Below are 20,147 nucleotides of genomic sequence, written 5' to 3'. Positions count from 1 at the left end.
TGTTTGCTATTAGTATAACAATGGAAGCCTTCACATGGTTATCATTTTCAGGGTACATTTTGTCTTCCTTTTATATATTAATTACTTATGCCAATATTTGTGATGTAAGGTCTGGATAAAAACTAGTTTTTATGTCTTGAAAAATTGGTATTTTAATTGTGATTTTGACCTTTTATATTTCAGGTATTAATTGATATGTTTGGATTTAGTTTGATCATTTTATTATTCCTGAATGTCCCTCTTCTCTTTCCCCTTTCCTGTCTTTTCAATTATGTCAACACTTCCTAGTGTTACATTTCAGTTTACATTCTTTCTTACCATATCCTTCTGTGCAAGATATATTTAGCAGTTTCTGGGGTGGCAATATATATAAATTTTAATCTTCTTAGAATCAATATTTAATCACTTTAATGGAATGTGGACAACATAGGTCTCTTTGTGTCCCCTCCACCACTTTTATGGTTTAGTCTTATTTATCATATCTACATGCAATTAAAACTACATTAGTCAATGCTGTAATTTTTGCTTTCAGTCATAATGAATATTTTAAACAACACATGAGGAGAAATATTCTATGTGTGGAGTATTTATCATTTACTCTTGCTTTGCTTTATTTCATTTGTAGTATAGTTTTACTATTTATGATCCAATAATGATGAATTATTATTAAAATCCATAATTACATTGGGGTACACTATTTATGTTGTGTAGCTATGTGTGTTTGAAAGAAATCCTGCCCTAAAAGTCCTCTGTGCTCCACTTACCAATCTCTTACCCCTTCCAACAATTCCTGGCAACCATTGATCTTTTTTATTCTGTCTATAGTTGCTTTTTTCCAGAAGTCATATAGTTTGAATCCATCAGTAGGTAAACTTTTCAGGTTGGTTTCTCTCACTTAGCAAATACGCATTTCAGTTTCTTTTATGTATTTTCCCAGCTTGATAGCTTATTTCTTATCACTGAATAACATTCCCTGTAGTATGGAAGTACCACATTTTTTTAGCCATTACCTGGCTGAAGGATATCTTGGTTGCTTCTGATTTTTGGTAATTATGATTAAAATGTTATAAACATCTCTATGCAGGTTTTTCTGTGGACCTAAGTTTTTCGCTTCTTTGAGCAGCTGCAGCCACGTGGTTCCCTCCCCAGCACCAGACGCCAGTCACGAGAACTGCCAAACTACGCCTGCGCGCAGGACACTTCCTGAAAGACACGCGCATTAGCCAAAGTAGCCAATCTCGCAGCAGGGGCAAAGGTCAGCCTGCTCCGCCCACCTGAGTCCAGGACTGGGTTCTGCTTGTGACTGACAGGCACGGCTTGCCGTACAATCCGCCCGTTCAGTCCCTCCTGGCCTCCCATTGGCGGGACCGCTCTGATCACAGCCCTGATTGGCGGGTTGTGCCTGAAAAGGCACAGCAAACCCGTACCTCGCCTTCTGTGACATCCCACCTTCCAGAGAGCGGGAATTGCACGGACGTCGCAGAGAGTTCCCGTCCAGGGTAGGCCGCATATTAACAATGTCGGGGAGACCAAGAGGAAATTGGGAGCCTTTGCCTTTATTAAGGGGCCATGTGAAAACCTTTCTGAACCCTCCACCCTAGACCTTAAAGAGACCCTTCAGCCTGAGAGAACCCGATCCCCTCACCCACCCTGGGAGGGTCCAGATCCCCTCAGCCTCACAGGACACCAAATCCCACCACCTTGAGCGATCCTAAATCCGCTAACATGGAGGGATCTCACATCTCCTCAGCGTGAGGAGCACCTCACCCAAACCACCTCATCTTCAGAGAACTCAAGGCCCTTCACCCAGAGAAATACTAAATCCTGTAAAGCTTAGACCCCTCCCCATACCCTCAGTAACCCCAGCTCCCCTCAGCCTGAGGCACACCCCAAACTCTTCACCCAAGTAACCCTAACTATAGCAACTACAGAGAGAACAAATTTCCTCAGTCTCAGAGACCTTGAATGCCCCAAGCCTGAGAACTATTAATTTCCATTCAGCTTCAAAAACCCAAACTAACCTCAACGTCAGAGGTCCTAAGCCCCCTTAATGAGAGACTCAAATTTCCTTAGCCTGACAGACCTCAAATTTCCTCAGCCTCAAAGATTTAAAATCCTCTCAACCTGAGCATTCCAAATCCCTTCAGCCTGAGACTCCAAACCTTGTCCTGAGAGATTGCAAATGCCATCAGCCTAAGGGATCCCAATTCTCCTCAGCATGAGACCCCCAAATGCCCTCACCCAGCAGCCCCAGTTTCCTCAGCCCAAGATCTGCGTTCCTTAGAGATCGAGGCAGCTTTACACCCAGATTTCTCCAGAATCCACAGGTGGAGAGCCCCAGATCTCTTCTTTGAGAAATATTCCTTTCCTCTCGCTGGATCAGTTCCATGATTGTCAGCCTGACCCCAGTCGTGGCATCCAGTGCTCCGCATCTCCCTGCAACTCCTCCAGCCGTGCCCTCTGAGGACTGCCCTCAAACACCCGCAGCAGGGCCCTCCAGGCACCTTCGCCGCCTTTCCTCAGAGGGCCTGAGCTGCAGGGAACTAAAGAAACAAAATTCAGCTCATGTTAGGCTGGTTGTGGCCACTGAAGATGCTCCCATCCCACCAATGCCCCCCCATCTTTCCCCACTGGGTCCCCACATCTTCCTGCCCTGGACAGGAAGACAGACCTGCATCGGGGCAGTGGTCTGGGCTGTCACCCCCTCTCAGCACCTTCTCCCTTCACAGGTACCTTGGCTTTGGGGCTGGAAGATTTAGGGACACTTGCGGGCATCAGAGTCCCAGCAGGACCTGCCTGGCCGTCCCAGCACCATGAGCTCTGACAGGTCCCTGGAGGAGAACAGTGAGGGACACTCAAAGGCAACGAGCTGGAAGGCCACGGTGAGAGGTGTGGGAGGTGAAGCCAGGCTCCAGATGGGGTTTGTAAGTAGGAAGGGAAGAGGGGCTCGGTGACAAGGAGCCTGCACCAGTAGGCGACCCTTTCTGTGAGTGCATGCAGGATGTCTGAGACATGGGGAGAAAAGGGGACCCTAGCATCAGCAACTGCTCTACGTCAGGGGAGGGATGGGAAAATTCTCGCTTGGTGTTTGCACAGTAATTCAGGACCCAGTCAGGAGACAGAGTCTTTACCCTTATTTCAGAGACCACCCAGCGGCCTCAGGCTACATACACCCTACATGCAAGATGGAGCAGAAGGCCCAGCTCACAGTTCTGACTTGTATTAGTAAATCACTGATGGAACCTATTATTTTCTCTAGGCCAGAGATGATTTCAAAGACATTTCCAGATACTTCTCCAAGAAAGAATGGACAGAGATGGGAGACTGGGAGAAAACCCGATACAGGAATGTGAAAAGGAACTATGAAGCACGGGCCGCTATAGGTAACACGACATGTGGAGTGCAGAGTAGCCTGGGCAGCAAGTCTTCAACCCCTGCATCAGTCTGGCTCTCTCTCAGGTGGCTCCGTCTGCCCACAGTTCCCTTCTGTGTGGAGACAAACCCAGAGGGAAATGCTCTCTGTATCAGTGTGGGGCCAGTACCGGTAATGCGGAGCTCACCTCCTGCTTTACTCTACACCCTCCCAGCACATCCAACTGAGTCGCTATGACTTTATAGTGCTTTCATTTCTTGCTGTGCTTTGTTCATCCTTCCAGCTCTTCCCTTTTAAGACAAAGATTTTGCTTCTTTCCAGGTCTCAGATCTCCTCGACAAGCTCTCACGCGTCGTCGCAGGCAGGCCACCAAGCCCCAGGTGGATGACACTGAGGATTCTGATGAAGAATGGACGCCCAGTCAGCAAGGTGAGGAGCCAGGAGGATTTAAAGGTGTCCTGAAGCTGACCTGGGTTCAGGTACCAGCTGGGTCTCAGGAGGTAACAACAGAAACACTATTTCCTCAAAATCACAGACGTTCACAAAGCAAGCAAGGTACAAAACAGCATATTATACAGTAAGAGGCTATTCATATAAAGTTTTTAAATGGGTAAAGTAATTATATATGTTATTTAAAGATATATTAATAAGCAGCAGATGTATAACAATCGGAATGTGATAAGAAATACCAAATTCAGAATAGTTATCACCACAAGAGAAGAAGGAAGGGCTGGCAGGTGGCTTCACTGTATATTGATTAGTTTTCTGTTTGTTTTTATTTTTGTGTTTGATTTTTGAAGTAGAAATAAAGACCTGAAGCCTTTTGTAGCAGAATGTTACAATAAGACTGAATGGTAGTGGATATATAGGTTTTCCAGTGTTAACTCTCCATACTTTAAAATATATTGCTGCTGTTATTTGCTTTTGTAAAACATTGTTAACTAATGAAAAGGCAGTTAAGGAAATCTTAATTAGACTATAAATCCAAAACGGAGCTTTCTAACACTAATCTCATGGTAGTTCAGTCATTGGATTAAATGTCTTAGAAGAGGGAATGATTAATATATTATGTAAAGTTACATGACTTATGCATGTATATTTAATCATACCACATGGTGTTCTTACCCAAAAGTGAATGTGATTCTTTGCCTGGATTCCAAGAAAGTGTTTGAGAGAACTAGTTAGTGTCGCTGATCTTTCCCCCCTGTCCCTAACGAGAGACAGCATCAGCTAAATAAATGAGGTACAATCACTATAAAACAGAAATGAGAGGCTCACTTCTGCTGCCCCTCAGACAGGAAGGTTTAAAAGAGGAGTCAGTCTGCCTAAACTGGGGAAGGCAGCTTGGATTAGGTCTATTATTCTCCATCTACAGATTTCTGAGTCCTCAGGATCTTAAAAGGAGTGTAAGAGATCTGAAATCCACAAAGGTTCTGACATGGAAGGAGAGTCTTCATAGGAAACCGTATGCCCATGGTTTATCGTACATCTGTGCATCGCTATCTGGATGCAATTAAAACCCCCATCCCAGTCAATTTCTTTCTTTATTTTTATTGTGGTTTAAAAGAAAAAATAATAATATGTTTTTCCTCTGAGCAGTTTTTAAGTAGGCAACATGGTATTTTTTTTTAATTAATAGGCTTTATTTTTTAGAGAATTTTTAAGCTTACAGAAAAATTAAACAGAAAGTACAGAGAGTTCCCTCTTTCCCTATGCCCACAGTTTCCCCAATTATTAATAACATCTTGAATTGCTGTGGTACATCTGTTACAATTGATGAACTGATACTGATAGACTATTATTGACTGGAGTCCACGGTTTATAGTAGGGTTCAATCTTTGTGTTGTACAGTTCTATGGGTTTTAACAAATGTGCAATTTCATGTGTTCACCTTTTACAGTTTTACCCAGAATAGTTTCACTGCCCTAAAAATCCTCTGTGCTCCACCTGTTTATCCTCCTCCCCCCCAAACTCTGGCAGCCACTGATCTTCTTACCATGTCTATAGTTTTGCCTTTTCCAAAATGTCATATAGTTGGAATCACACAGTATGTAGTCTTTTACACTGGTTACTTTTACTTAGCAATATGCATTTAAGTTTGCTCTCTCTCTCTCTCTCTCTCTCTCTGTGTGTGTGTGTGTATGTGTGACTTGATAGCTCTTTTTTTCCCACACTGAATAATATTCCATTGCATGGATATACAACTGTTTGTTCATCCAGTCACCATTGAAAGACACTGGTTCCAATATTTGGCAATTATAAATAAAGCTGCTATAAATATTCATGTGCAGTTTTTTATGTGGACATAAGTTTCCAAGTTATTTGGGATAATACTAAGTATGGTGATTGCTGGATTATATGGTAAGAGTATATTTAATTTTGTAAGAATCTGCCAAACTGTATTCCTAAGTGGCTGTGCCACCAGCAGTGAATGAGACTCCCTGTTGTTCCACATTTACTGTTGTTAGTATTTTTTTGTAGTTACTACTGTTGTTAGTTAGCCATTATAATAGGTAGTTGATGGCATCATTGTTATTTATCTTTTCATATGCTTATTTGCCATCTGTGAATCTTCTCTGATGAGATGACTGTTCAAATCTTTTTGTTTGTTTGTTTGTTATCATTAATCTACAATTACATGAAGAACATTATGTTCACTAGGCACCCCCTTTCACCAAGTCCCCCCCACAAACCCCATTACAGTCACGGTCCATCAGCATAGTAAGATGCTGTAGAATCACCACTTGTCTTCTCTGTGTTGTGCAGCCCTCCCCATGCCCCCCCGACAATATACATGTTAATCGTAATGCCCCCTTTCTTTTTCCCTGCCCTTATCCCTCCCTTCCCACCCATCCTCCCCAGTCCCTTTCCCTTTGGTAACTGTTAGTCCATTCTTGCGTTCTGTGATTCTGCTGCTGTTTTGTTCCTTCAGCTTTTCTTTGTTCTTATACTCCAGAGATGAGTGAAATCATTTGGTACTTGTCTTTCTCCACCTGGCTTATTTCAATGAGCATAATACCCTCTAGCTCCATCCATGTTGTTGCAAATGGTAGGATTTGTTTTCTTCTTATGGCTGAATATATGTATATGTACCACATCTTCTCTGTCCATTCATCTACTGATGGACACTTAGGTTGCTTCCATTTCTTGGCTATTATAAATAGTGCAGCAATAAACATAGGGGTGCATCTGTCTTTTTCAAACTGGGCTGCTGCATTCTTAGGGTAAATTCCTAGAAGTGGGATTCCTGGGTCAAATGGTATGTCTATTTTGAGCTTTTTGAGGAACCTCCATACTGCTTTCTACAATGGTTGAACTAATTTACATTCCCACCAGCAGTGTAGGAGGGTTCCCCTTTCTCCACAACCTCACCAACATTTGTTATTGTTTGTCTTTTAGATGGCAGCCATCCTTACTGGTGTGAGGTGATATCTCATTGTGGTTTTAATTTGCATTTCTCTGATGACTAGCGATATGGAGCATCTTTTCATGTGTCTGTTGGCCATCTGAATTTCTTCTTTGGAGAACTGTCTGTTCAGCTCCTCTGCCCATTTTTTAATTGGATTATTTGCTTTTTGTTTGTTGAGGTGCATGAGCTCTTTATATATTTTGGATGTCAACCCTTTATCGGATCTGTCATTTATGAGTATGTTCTCCCATACTGTAGGGTACCTTTTTGTTCTATTGATGGTGTCCTTTCCTGTACAGAAGCTTTTCAGCTTGATATAGTCCCACTTGTTCATTTTTGCTTTTGTTTCCCTTGCCCGGGGAGATATGTTCATGAAGAAGTCGCTCATGTTTATGTCCAAGAGGTTTTTGCCTATGTTTTTTTCTAAGAGTTTTATGGTTTAATGACTTACATTCAGGTCTTTGATCCATTTCAAATTTACTTTTGGCAACCCGGTATTATTCACTACATGCACATTGCTGTACAACAGATTGCTTGGACTTTTCGTCTTCTATGACTGAAACTCTATAGCCAGTGAACAACTCCCCAGGGGATCCTCCCCAAAGCCCCAGGCAACCACCATTCCATTTTCTGTTTCCATGAATTTGATTACTTTAGATATCTCATATAAATATTTGTCGTTTGTGATTGTTTTATCTTGTTTAGCGTAACGTCCTCAAGGTCCATCCATGATGTAGCATATGAGAGGATTTCCTCCTTTTTTAAAGGCAGAATAATATTCCTGTGTGTGTGTCTGTGTGTATAGCACATTTTCTTCATACATTTATCCATCATTTAGGGTGCTTTCATACCTTGGATACTGTGAATAATGCTGCAGTGGCCATGAGTGCAGAAATATTTATTCACGATCCTGTTTTCAAATTCTATTCATATATACCCAGAAGTTGGATTGCAAAATCATAGAGAAGTTCTATTTCCAATTATTTGAGGAAACTCCACACTGTTTCACATAGTGGCTGCAACACTTTACATTTCAACAAACAGTGTGTAAGCATTTCAGTTTCCCAACATCCTTGTCAACACATGTTATTATATGTTATTTTCATATTGGCCATCCTAACAGGTATGAGATGACATGTTGCTGTGGTTTTCATTTGCATTTCCATGGTGATTATTGATATTGAGCATCTTTTCATATGTTTGTGGGCCATTTACATGTATCTTCTTTGGATAAATATCTATTCAAGTCCTTTTTCCATTGTATTAGTCAGCTTGGGCTGCCATAATGAAATACCATAGACTGAGTGACAATCCACAGAAATGTGTTTTTCTCATTCTGGAGACTGGAAGTCCAAGATCAAGGTGCTATCATGGTGAAATTATCTTCCTTGCTTTTAGCCAACCTCCATCTTGCTCTGTGTTGGTACTCTTCTTTGTGCATGCTCTTAGGGAGAAAGACACAGATCTTTCTCTTCTTCTTGACAAGACCAATCCTATCATGAAGGCCCCACTCTCATGACCTCATCCACCCCTAGTTAAGTCCAAAATGCTCCATCTCCAAATACCATCACATTGGGGGTTAGGGTTTCAACATAGGAGTTTTGGAGGGACACAATTCAGTCCATAGCACCCAATTTTTAATTAAGTCACTTGATTTTGTACTGCTGAGTTGTATATATTGATAAACCCTTATCAGATGTATGTTTTACAAATACTTCCTCCCATTCTACATGTTGCCTTGTCACTCTGTTGGTTGTGTCCTTTGTTTCACAGAAATCTTTAGTGGTCTCATCTATTTTTTATTTTGTTTCTTGTGATTCTCATGCCATATCCCAGAAATCATTGCCCATTCCAATATCAGGAAGTTTGCCCTTGTTTTTTCCTAAGAGTTTTATACTTTAAGGTCTTCCAGTTGGGTCTGTAATCCACTTTGAGCTGATTTATGTATATGATGTCAAAAAAAGGGCCCATTTTCATTCATTTGCATGTACTCTCAGCCCCACCGTTTGTTGAAGAGACTGTGTCCTTTCCATTTACTGTGTCTTCTTTAATTTCTTTCCACAATGTTATCTAATTTTCAGTGTGCAAGTGTTTCACTTCCTTGGTTAAGTTTACTCTTAATTACTTCATTCATTTTGTTGCTGTTCAAAATGGATTGTCTTCTTACCTGCCTTTTTTGATTGTTCCTTGTTAGTGCATAGAAGTACAAGTCATTTTTGAGTGTTAACTTTGTATCCTGCAACTTGCTGAATTTATTAGTTCTAACAGGATTTTGGGAAGAATCTTTACAGTTTTCTCCATATGAGATCCGCAAACATACATAATTTTACTTCTTTCTTGCCAAGTTGGATTCCTTTTATTTCCTTTTCTTGTGTGATTCCCTGGCTCGGTCTTGCAGTACTATTTTGAATGGAACTGGCAAGAATGGGCATCCTTGGCTTGTTCTTAATCTTACAAGAAATGCTCTCATTTTTTTCACTGTTGAATACAAGGTGGGAGGTGGACTTTTCATATTTGACTTTTATTATAGTGAGGTAATTTCCTTCTACTCCCAATTTGTTTGGTATTTTTGTCAAAAAAGGCCAATTTATTATTTAACGATGAATGCAATAGATAATTTATGAACATAGGAAGAAATGTAAATGACATTTTCTCTAGTTTTTAAACATTTTTTTTTTGCTTTGTAACCACTTTATTGAGAGTAATCAGTACAGAGAAACAGAAGAGCTTTTCCTGAACAATATTAAGGCTTCTGATCCATGAACATGGGATGTCTTTTCATTTCTTTAGGCCTGTAATTTCAGGTACAAGTTTTGCACTTCTTCTGTTAAATTTATTCTGAAGTATTTTATTCTTCTCGATGCTGTTATAAATGTAATTGTTTTCTTAATCTCATTTTCAGATTATCCTAGCTAGCATATAGAAATACAAATGACTTCTGCCTCGTATTCTGCAAATTTGCTTATCTTATTAGTTCCAATAGCTTTTTAGTAGATTCCTTGGGTTTCCTATATTCCAGCTCATGCTGTCTGCACATGGGGATAGATTTACTTCTTCCTTTCCGATCTGGATGGCGTGTGTCTTGCTCTTCCCTGATTACCCTGCACAGAACCCACAGTAAATGTTGAATACAAGTGGCAGGAGCAGAGTCCTGTTCCTTTTTTGTTCCTCATGACAGGAGGAAAGCCTCTAGTTAGTATGCATGATAATAGCTGTAGGTTCACTTCTAATCTTAGTTTGTTAAATGTCTCTAGAAGTGTGTTGAATTTTGTCAAGTACCTTTTCCACATCTACTGAGATGGTCATGTGGTGCTTTAAAAAAAATCCTATTGATATGCTGCATTACATTAATTGATTTTTGGTTATTAACCTAACTTTTTATTCCTGAGATAAATACCATTTGGTCATGGCATAGAATCCTTTCTATATGTTGCTGGATTCAGCCTGCAATATTTTGTTGAGGTTTTTGTGTCTATATTCATAAGTTATATTGGTCTGTAGTTTCCTTTTCGGTCATGTCTTTGATGTCTGTGTCGTTTTTTTTTTTTTGAGAGGGAATCTCTCATATTTATTGATCAAATGGTTGTTAACAACAATAAAATTCTGTATAAGGGACTCAATGCACAATCATTAATCAACCCCAAGCCTAATTCTCAACAGTCTCCAATCTTCTGAAGCATAACAAACAAGTTTTTACATGGTGAACAAGTTCTTACATAGTGAATAAGTTCTTACATGGTGAACAGTGCAAGGGCAGTCATCACAGAAACTTTCGGTTTTGCTCATGCATTATGAACTATAAACAGTCAGTTCAAATATGAATACTCATTTGATTTTATACTTGATTTATATGTGGATACCACATTTCTCTCTTTATTATTATTATTTTTAATAAAATGCTGAAGTGGTAGGTAGATACAAGATAAAGGTAGAAAACATAGTTTAGTGTTGTAAGAGAGCACATGTAGATGATCAGGTGTGTGCCTGTAGACTATGTGTTAATCCAAGCTAGACAAGGGCAACAAAACAACCACAGATGCAGAAGATTTCTCTCAAAACGGGGGGGCGGTGAGGTTCTAAGCCTCACCTCTGTTGATCCCCAATTTCTCACCTGATAGCCCCCCTGCAACTGTGCCTGTCTTAGGTTGTTCCTCCCTTGAGGAATCTCACCCGTCTCTGGCTAACCAGCCGTCTTCCAGGGCCATAAAGGGAAATGTAAAGTTGGTAAGTGAGAGAGAAGCAATATTCTTTGAAAAGGTTAGCTTTTTACTTCTTTGCAGATTTATGCCCTGTGGCTTCTATGCCCAGCATTTGTCTTGAGGTATCTTTTCCACTTGGAAGAATTATGATACTCGGTAATTTCGATGTGAGGCATGAATTCTACTGATAGTTTTTAAACATTTTTTAAAAATTAGTTGATGACCCCAATAGAAAGCCTCGATGTTACTTCAGAAACCATTTTCCTATCGCCCTTCAATACTCCTTGTACTCATCACTCTAGTTCAGACTGCCATGTCCCTAATGCAAATTTCCAGAGTTTGGAATTATTTACCAACTGAAACATTGATTTTTCTTCACCTTTAGGCAAACCTTCTTGGGTGGCCTTCAGAGTGGAACGGAGTAAACACCAGAAGGTGAGTATTTCCTAAATCCTGTTGACAAGAAAATCTTTCTCATGGACCCAAACACAGGTAAGAGGAGGAGAAGGCACTGAGTGTGCTAGAAACTGCTGCCTTCCTTTCCCGATCCCTTCTGCACAATGTCTGCTATCATTTTAATAGCAAGTAAGAACAGCAACAAAGAAGCTACCACTTGCTTCTATTTTCACAATATTTCAGACTTTATTTTAAGCATTTTACATGAATAACCTGACTTGAACCTTGCAGGGACCCTATGAGGTAGGTACTATAACCATCACCATTTATAGATGAGGAAACTGAGGTAAAGAAATGTTTGATTACAGACCTTGGATCACAGTTTCAGTGGTAGTGCAATCTGACCCAAAGCTCCTTCTCTAAACCACTTACAAGCCCATTAAAACTTTCATAGTTGTCTAAAACTCACACTGTCTTTATTCATAACTTCACTCATCTTACTGGTGATAACAACTTAAGCTCCTGTCCGCTATGCTAAAGTGGGAGATGTGCTAAGACCCTCTGACTAAGGGAAGCTTACAAATGGTCAGTACTGACAGTGAATAGTCCCATATGAAGGAGATAGGATCCCCACCCTCACAGCCCCCAACTCTAATCAAAAGAGGCATCTCCCAGCCCAGAGGAACTCCAAGTTTGATGGTTGAGGAACAACAAATAAGAAAATAGCTGAAGGACTTCATATAGGCTACACACTATTCTGCCAAAACACATCCATCTGGCACTGCTTTCAAATGCTCATTCTAGTAGGAGGAAGTGAGTCTTTCCTCCGAGCTTTACTTAGGCCATCACATTTATTTGTAATCATCTGTGTAGCCTGCCTCTGAAATGGGAGTTCTTTGAGAACCTTGTTCATACCTGACTCTTCTCAGAAGTCCCAGGCCCAGCTCAAGGCCCTGTATATTTTCTGAGTAATTCGCAATAAACTAGATCAAACAAATTAAACTAGATGTAAGAGGGTCAAGGAATGCTGAAGATAGTATCTATAAGATAGACTTCAAATATGGAGGCAAGTGAGGAGGTAAGTTGATAGCAAGACTAATCTCACATTCATGCTGCATTAGCTCACAAAATAATTTGGTCACAAAACAGTATGACATTTCATGTTCATTATAACATTAAGAATTCACATATATGCCAGTTTATGGGTCAGGAAACTGAGGAAAATTAGTTGGCGTTACAACCTTATTCAGACAGAATTGACAGGACCAGCTAATCCAATTCCGGACACTCTTTCCAGGATCTGGCAGTCTGCAACCTTTGTCATCTTTCCTTTATCGTCTAGATTTCTCGGTTCTCTTCCAATCTCACTGTTTGGTCACCTCATTTCCCAGATGTATTTGATACCCTCTGTACATTTCTACATTTCCTCTTCCGAGCAGGCCCAGAAACCAGTTTCCCCTCCTGGAAAAGCAAGTACCTCTGGACATCACTCTAGAAAAAAAATGGGTAAGAGGAAAAACTTTAGTCCTTTTCAGTCCTTTAGGAAGGCTGATGAATATGGTGAAAGCATGCGGTTTGCACTTTGGATAGGCCCGGGTTTAAGCTGGACTAACCTGAGGCCTGAAGTTAACACTAGGGCCTCGGGCAAATCTTATAAATTCTCTGAGTTCCTGAATGTTCATTTGTAAAGTGAAGATAAGGATGCATAGCTCATGTATTGTTTGAAAACATTAATTTAAAAATAAAAGAATTGGCCTGTGCAAGTTGTCCAATAAATCCATCTGTGATAACAGACCATACTTTCTTGGTATTGTATGCCCAGACCTTTGTTTAATGCCTACCATGTTACATGCCCTCAACAAATATTCTCTGAATGAATAAATGTGTGAATGAACCATTTTCGAAGTACAAACTTTGGGAAGTTTAACCTGATAATGAGAATAACTGAAATTCAATTGAGCATCCATAGTCGGTGTTGAATGGTAGTCTCTCTGAACCAGTAGTTAATGGGGTGAAAACCAGAGTGTGTAGAAGGACAGGGGATCATTTGATGGGAAGAGATTTCATTGTCTGACCAAACAGAGACTAACATTCCAGACCTCACCAACCTCACTTACCTACCCTTCTCCAACTTAGAACTTGTGGGAGAGGAGACTGAAGTAAAGACATATAACCTACGAGAAAGAAAGGGCTGTGTGTACCAAGAGGTCAGCGAGCCCCAGGATGACGACTACCTCTGTAAGTGACCCTTTTGGCCCACTCACAGAGAACGCTGTTGTGTCTTGGTACAATAATTTCATGTTGTCGTTTTCAGTCCCCACATTATTCCCTTCCTCTAATGACTTGGATTGCAGGACTGAAGCTAAATGGTGTGAGTGCCTGCACTCTTTCTGGAGCTCTTTACATCCAAGAACGTGCACTTTGCTTTCCCTGACCCCTGTTGCTCTCACCTCCAGATTGTGAGAAGTGTCAGAACGTCTTCATTGACAGTTGTGCTGCTCATGGGCCCGCTGTGTTTATAAAGGACACTGCAGTGGACAAGGGACATCCCAACCGCTCAGCCCTCACTCTGCCCCCTGGGCTGAAAATCAGACCATCGAGCATCCCTGAGGCTGGGCTTGGAGTGTGGAATGAAACATCTGATCTGCCGTTGGGTGTGCACTTTGGCCCCTTTGAGGGCCACATCATAGAAGATGAAGAGGCAGCCAACAATGGGTATTCCTGGCAGGTTAGAACATCTATCTCTTCCCCTGTCCTCTGGCTTCCCACATCCTTCCTGTGGATTGATGGGACCTGACCTTCTACATACCAGAACATGGATTGAGATAACATGGTTAGCTCTGTGTAGTGGGTGGACTTTGCATCAGCATGGAGCTCCCAGGTAAAGATCAGAGGGTAGGTGGGAGCACGGAAGTACAGACATAGACAAGTGGCTCCTCCCTTGCAGGGCCCTTGCTCTGAGTGGGCAAATTGACTCAGATACGTAGACGATGGGTGAGGAGCATGCCACATTCAGTTGGTGACTGAATCCATGCAGGATGAAAGCACATTGATAACAATACGGTGTAACACTTCTTCTGTTACCTCCCCCAGAAAAAATCCTTTAACTTTTCTTTCTGAAATTCAGATCACCACAGGGAGAAACTCCTATTTTTACGTGGATGGAAAGGACAAATCTTGTGCCAATTGGATGAGGTAAGGCCAAGTTTTCTGAGTTTCAGAGAGGACATCTGACTCTCACAAGCCCACACTCCTTCCCTTCTCATCATGCCTCCCTCAGTTGTCTCCCTCAAGTCTCTGTTTCTCTGTTTACTCCATACAGTGTTTTATTTCAAGAGCCATTTAGAAAAAAACAAGAAATAAAAAGATAGTATGTGTCCTAAAATATAAATCTCTAAGCTAGACAAAATTTCAGCCCTAGAAGAAACCTTGAGGAGCCTAGATTCACATTACTTATCTAGTCAACATTTATTAGGCATTTACTATGTTCCAGTTCAGACAAGGGAATTCTTTAACTAAACACATTATAATCCATGTCCTTATGGAGGACATATTGCAAAACCATTAAAAATTGATTTCAAGATTTAACAGTAATTTTCCTATTTTTTCAAGAAGTACACAGTGCCAAGATAAATTAAAACAAGGGAGGGCAGCACATCTTTAACCTGTGAGAGCAGAAAATCTTCTTAGATTCACTTCTAACTAGAACTGGGTTCTGAAGCCTGCATTCAAATAAGCTGTAGTATGGCCGCGAGCCTCTGGGCTTCATGACCCAGCCCCTTCCCTTACCAGGGGGACACAGAATGTGAATGAACCATTGTTGTCCTGTGCTATTATGCTAAGGCAAAAAGACCTCCGTTTTCTATAGAAACCTGGGGGAAGCAAGTACATGGTACCTTAAATAAAGGGTGGAGAGATTGGACAAAGGCATCTCAAAACAGGATATGAGTTAGGCTGATACGTGCTAATCTAGAAGCAGAGTCCATAATCAAGCCCAAAGTTCTGTTACAAAACAGACTTAACTTAGAGAAGCTAAACATCAGTGGATTTTATGGCAAACTGAGGTGGAGGCTAAGTCTGAAATCAGGCTTTGGAAAACACTTAATTAGGCAAGGGAGGAAAGCATTCTAGGCAGGATGAGCACAGTAAGAAAGACTTGGCAACAAGAATTCACATGATATTGTGAAAGAGGCTGAGGTATGTACAGAAGCTTCCCCAGGAGCAGTGAGGGGAGGGGGCAGCGCCAGAGCCAGCCATAAACACCGGGCATGGGGCGGGGCGTGGATACGGTAAGCGGCGGGAACTCACTGCCTGTGGTTTCTTCCCTTTTGCCTGCTGTTATCCTAGGTATGTAAACTGTGCCAGGTACGACGAGGAGCAGAACCTGGTGGCCTTTCAGTATCACAATCAGATCTTCTACAGAACATGCCAGGTCGTCAGGCCGGGCTGTGAACTGCTGGTCTGGTATGGAGATGAGTATGGCGAGCAGCTGGGCATCAAGCGGGGAAGCGAGTGGAAGGGAGAGCTCACAGCAGAGAGAGGTGAGCACCACTGTTCTTTAAAATGGAAAGAAATGAAAGAATTCTTGGGAATTTCATAGTCCAACTCTTAAGAAGAGTAAAATTCAGAATAAAGTCAGTAAAACTGCAATTCAGATGCTTCAGAAATTAAGGACTCATTTCATATGCCTTTGACACTTAGGAACAGTTTTTACTTTTAAAATTTTTGCTCTGATTTTTGTAATACTTTGTGCATAAAATATATCACAGCATACACAGAGTACTGGAAGACTTAGGGGCAAAAAAAAAAGAGTTTTCAAGCACCTACCAGCTCTCTCTGCAACACAGTTTCTTATGGCCCTTTTAGCTGTTTCTTCTTAATTTGTTCCATATTTCTGAATGACGTGTATGTTGATGTGCACTCATTCACAATTCAGTCAGTTCTCGTGTGAGTTCCTGCTCTGTGCCCAACAGCAGCAGTCAGAATCACCCCTCAAGCAGCTGATGGGTGAACAAGGGTGGGTGTATGTGCATAGCATCAAACAGCAATGAGTGCTTTGAGGGGGACTAATCTAGGGAAGGTGTCTAGAACCATGAGGGGGGCAATGAGGTGTGGCAGAGAGAGGTCAGGGAAGGGCTCTCTCAGGAGATAACATTTGAGACATGCAAGTACCTGTGGGCAAAGAAGTCCAGGCAGAGGCACCAGCTAGTGTGCCATCCAAGGCAGGAGAGGTGGGGTGACAAGGACTGGCTGAGAGACCAACCAGGGGAAGGAGGCCTAGAGGGCAAGAACACAGGTTGGATACATACATGGTATCCCGAGGCCTATGACCTATAAAGACATGGGATTTTCCTGAGATGGAACCAGTGTGCAGTTTTCAACTGGAGAGTCACATGTGCTCTGCTCTGAGATAATGCTTTCTTTAATTTCTGGAAAATAGACTGCAGAAAGAGGATGGTGGGTTGATTGGAGAGATGGGAGTTGGGGCCATAAGAAGTATGATTTGGGATATATTTTGAAACAGGACTTGTTATTGCAATTAAAATGCTAAGGCTGAATGAAATAAGTCAAGTATGAATGGGTGGTGTGACTCTTGAAGAAGGATATACTTTCATTTTGTGATTTGTAGAAAAGACAAAGAATCAGTTCGCAGTCTAGTTGGGGCAGCAGGAGCCCAAGCCCTTCAGTCAGTGGGGCCTGGACCACTCGCCCTTGTCCAATCCGAATCCCACCTCCTGGGGGGTATCCAGAAGCATAGGGGTCCTCAATTAAATATGTCTTTCTGAATGTGGATGATCAAATTCAGATTTACCCACACATGCTCTCTAAGCACTATCCTAGCCTGCCTTCCACATTTCTACATCTCCAGGCTGAGTGGCTCCTAACTTAGCAGATCCCATTCCCCTCAGAGGAAATACCTAAGACTGATTACACCTGAGTCATCAGGAGCATTGTTACCTCTCCAAACAATGAGATAGCTGCAGACACTGTCGCAGGCAGATATGACGTAGACAATACTAGGATGTAGGAAAAGGCCACTGCAGGTCCATCTGTGGGAGGCGGAAGCTGCCTCTGAAGACACTTGGAAGTTCCTGGACTGATCAATACATATAAAATGCCCTGGATGTGGGTTTGGGGGATTTCTGAGGAAGACGCAGTGAATAAAAATGGAGTGTAGATGTGTGAGAAATACTCTCACTGGTCCGAACTCAGTAAGCCGACACAGAGACAAAAGAACGACGGAGCGAGGCTTTAATGGCGGCCTTGCAAGATCAGGTGTCTGGGGAGCAGGCCCACTCAGGGCCCTTACAAAAAGCAACTTATTCTTTAGCACATGAGTCCCTCCCCTGGTTCCTCATTGGCTAATCTCTCCCTGATGTTGCCTAAGCAAGTTATATCAATATTAAGCTTTTTTATATTTGTCTTAATTTTATTGGCTGGTTCAAAACTTTTTCTGCATTTTCCTGAAGTGATGCACAGCCCACACTTTCTCAATCCCCCTCCCTGGCCCAGCTGGAGCGACTCCCTGGTACATGTTCTGACACATAGGCTGCTTGTCAATACCCTTTTGTTTAAACATTAATTCCTCTGAGAATAAATCACATTTAGTTTTATGCCATTCCTAATAGATGCCACACACAGCTTGTGCTGTTAGCACAATAAAAACGATTAGTGGGGCAGGCCCATCAGAAGACAAAGCATCCCACCCAGACAGCTTTGTCAACATCTACCTGACCAGAAACTTCTTCTTTCAGCAGAACCAAAGCCAGAGATCCATCCCTGTGCCTCCTGCTCTCTGGCCTTCTCCAGTCAGAAATCCCTCAGCCAGCATGTGGAGCACTATCACCCCTCTCAGATCCTCCCACAAACACCTCCAGGAAAACATCTCCAACCGGAGGATCCCTGTCCAGGCCAACACAGCTGGAGTGACAAAACTGAAGGTCAAGAGTTCAAAGAAAGGTCCAAAACTTTGCCTAAAAGTTTAAGGCAGAAGTGGATTTCGGGGACCTTTTCCAACCCACCCAAAGGACAAATGGGGGGCTCCAGGACACATAAAATAATGATGGAGGCCATCACAGGCCAGAAAGTGAATCCAGAAGACACAGACAAATCATTTGTGGGGGCAGGTATGTCAACTGGAAGAGTCAAGAACAGAGAGTGGGGTCAAGGCTGCACTGAAAGGTCAAATCTCATCCAACACCAGAGGACAGACACCAGAGAGAAGCCCTATGTTTGCAGGGAGTGTGGACGGGGCTTCACGCAGACAGCACACCTCATCCGACACGAGAGGATACACACCGGGGAGAAGCCCTATGTTTGTGGGGAGTGTGGGCGGGGCTTCACAGAGAAGTCAGGCCTCATCCAACACGAAAGGATACACACCGGAGAGAAGCCCTATGTTTGCAAGGAGTGTGGGCGAGGCTTCACGCAGATGGCAAACCTCATCCAACATGAGAGGGTACACACTGGGGAGAAGCCCTATGTTTGCAGGGAGTGTGGGCGGGGCTTCACGCAGAGGTCACACCTCGTCGACCACAAGAGGACACACACCGGGGAGAAGCCCTATGTTTGCAGGCAGTGTGGACGGGGCTTCACGCAGAGGTCACACCTCATCCGACACGGGAGGACACACACCGGGGAGAAGCCCTATGTTTGCAGGGAGTGTGGGAAGGGCTTTGCATTCAAGTGCACTCTCATCCAACATGAGAGGACACACACCGGGGAGAAGCCCTATGCTTGCAGGCAGTGTGGGCGGGGCTTCACACAGAGGGTACACCTCACCCGACACCAGAGGACACACACGGGGTAGAAGCCCCGTGTTTCAGTTATGGTGAGTGAGCCATTGCCAATAAATAGCATCCCAACAACCACAGGAGAACAAATGTAACCACACACACTCCATACACATGCTGTGAGCAATCTTCAAAGGAAGCCTCCTGACCCCTTAAACTCCAATTATGAGTGCAAAAATAAGTGGTTGCAGAAATCTCACTTTCAGTACAAGAAATGAAGCATACAATTCCTCAAGTGCTTTGGGGATGTTAACACCAACCCCTTACATGGCTTTTTGGCTTCCTGTTCCAATAAATTTTGTCTCCAAACAAATCTGAAGTCCAGACCACATGCTTCATTCCCCTCTTATCACTGAAAGCAGGATCTGAGAGGACCGCAGAGAACACAAACTATCAGCCCAGGTCTCCACAGGCACTCAGGCCCTGGAAAGGCATACGTCTGGAGTCAGTCAGGGTAGGTCTTTGGAGAATTGATTAGTGGGCCCAGGGAGAGAAGTCTAGGATTTGAGACAGACTCATAAGGAAAGGTAATTCCCTGGTATCCTGGAAAATGTGATTTTTCCTCCTATAGACCCCTTCCCTCCACTGCCACCCTCCTCCCTTGCCTTCTTCTGGCTCCACTCCTGTTTCCTCAGACCACTGTAGCCTCACAGATGAAAGCCAGAAAGGGGTGTGTGCACGCACATCTGCCTGGCTCAGTCTGGGTCACCTGGTCTTCCTCTCTCCTTGCTGCCTGCTCAGCATCAGCATTTCATGGTGCATAGCACATGGACTCCGTATCAGACCAGACTGGGTTTATGCTCTGATCAGACTATATTGAGCTCTGCCTTCACCAGCTGTGTGGCCTATGGCTAGACATTCACTCTCTGTGTGCCTGTTTCCTAATCTATGAACTGAGAATGTGGCACAGAGGGTGGCTGAGAATGCAAGCCCCTTCCCCATTGTCAGTCTCCAACTGCACTGCTTTCAATGCCTAT

At 42.7% G+C, this 20,147-nt stretch overlaps 1 protein-coding gene across 1 annotated transcript; it reads left to right on the top strand.

Moving 5' to 3' along the window:
- Positions 1-2,387: 2,387 nt before the first annotated feature.
- On the top strand, positions 2,388-19,187 carry LOC118929503 (histone-lysine N-methyltransferase PRDM9). The gene is made up of 10 exons (XM_057495420.1): positions 2,388-2,729; positions 3,260-3,383; positions 3,695-3,802; positions 11,367-11,416; positions 12,769-12,883; positions 13,514-13,615; positions 13,834-14,105; positions 14,505-14,572; positions 15,725-15,918; positions 18,136-19,187. The coding sequence occupies exons 1-10, from the start codon at positions 2,388-2,390 to the stop codon at positions 19,185-19,187; spliced, it is 2,427 nt and encodes an 808-aa protein (XP_057351403.1).
- The last annotated feature ends 960 nt before the right edge of the window (positions 19,188-20,147 follow it).

This window comes from Manis pentadactyla, chromosome X (assembly GCF_030020395.1).
Source record: "Manis pentadactyla isolate mManPen7 chromosome X, mManPen7.hap1, whole genome shotgun sequence".
Lineage (NCBI taxonomy): Eukaryota > Metazoa > Chordata > Mammalia > Pholidota > Manidae > Manis > Manis pentadactyla.
The sequence above is the reverse complement of the archived record's forward strand: the minus strand, read 5'-3'. Positions and strand labels throughout refer to the sequence as shown.

Coding starts and splice junctions, on each gene's coding strand:
- LOC118929503 (XM_057495420.1), top strand. CDS start 2,388: ATGATTGTCAGCCTGACCCCAGTCGTGGCATCCAGTGCTCCGCATCTC. Junction 3,384..3,694: donor TGAAGCACGGGCCGCTATAG/GTAACACGACAT, acceptor GCTTCTTTCCAG/GTCTCAGATCTCCTCGACAA. Junction 14,106..14,504: donor ACAATGGGTATTCCTGGCAG/GTTAGAACATCT, acceptor TCTGAAATTCAG/ATCACCACAGGGAGAAACTC.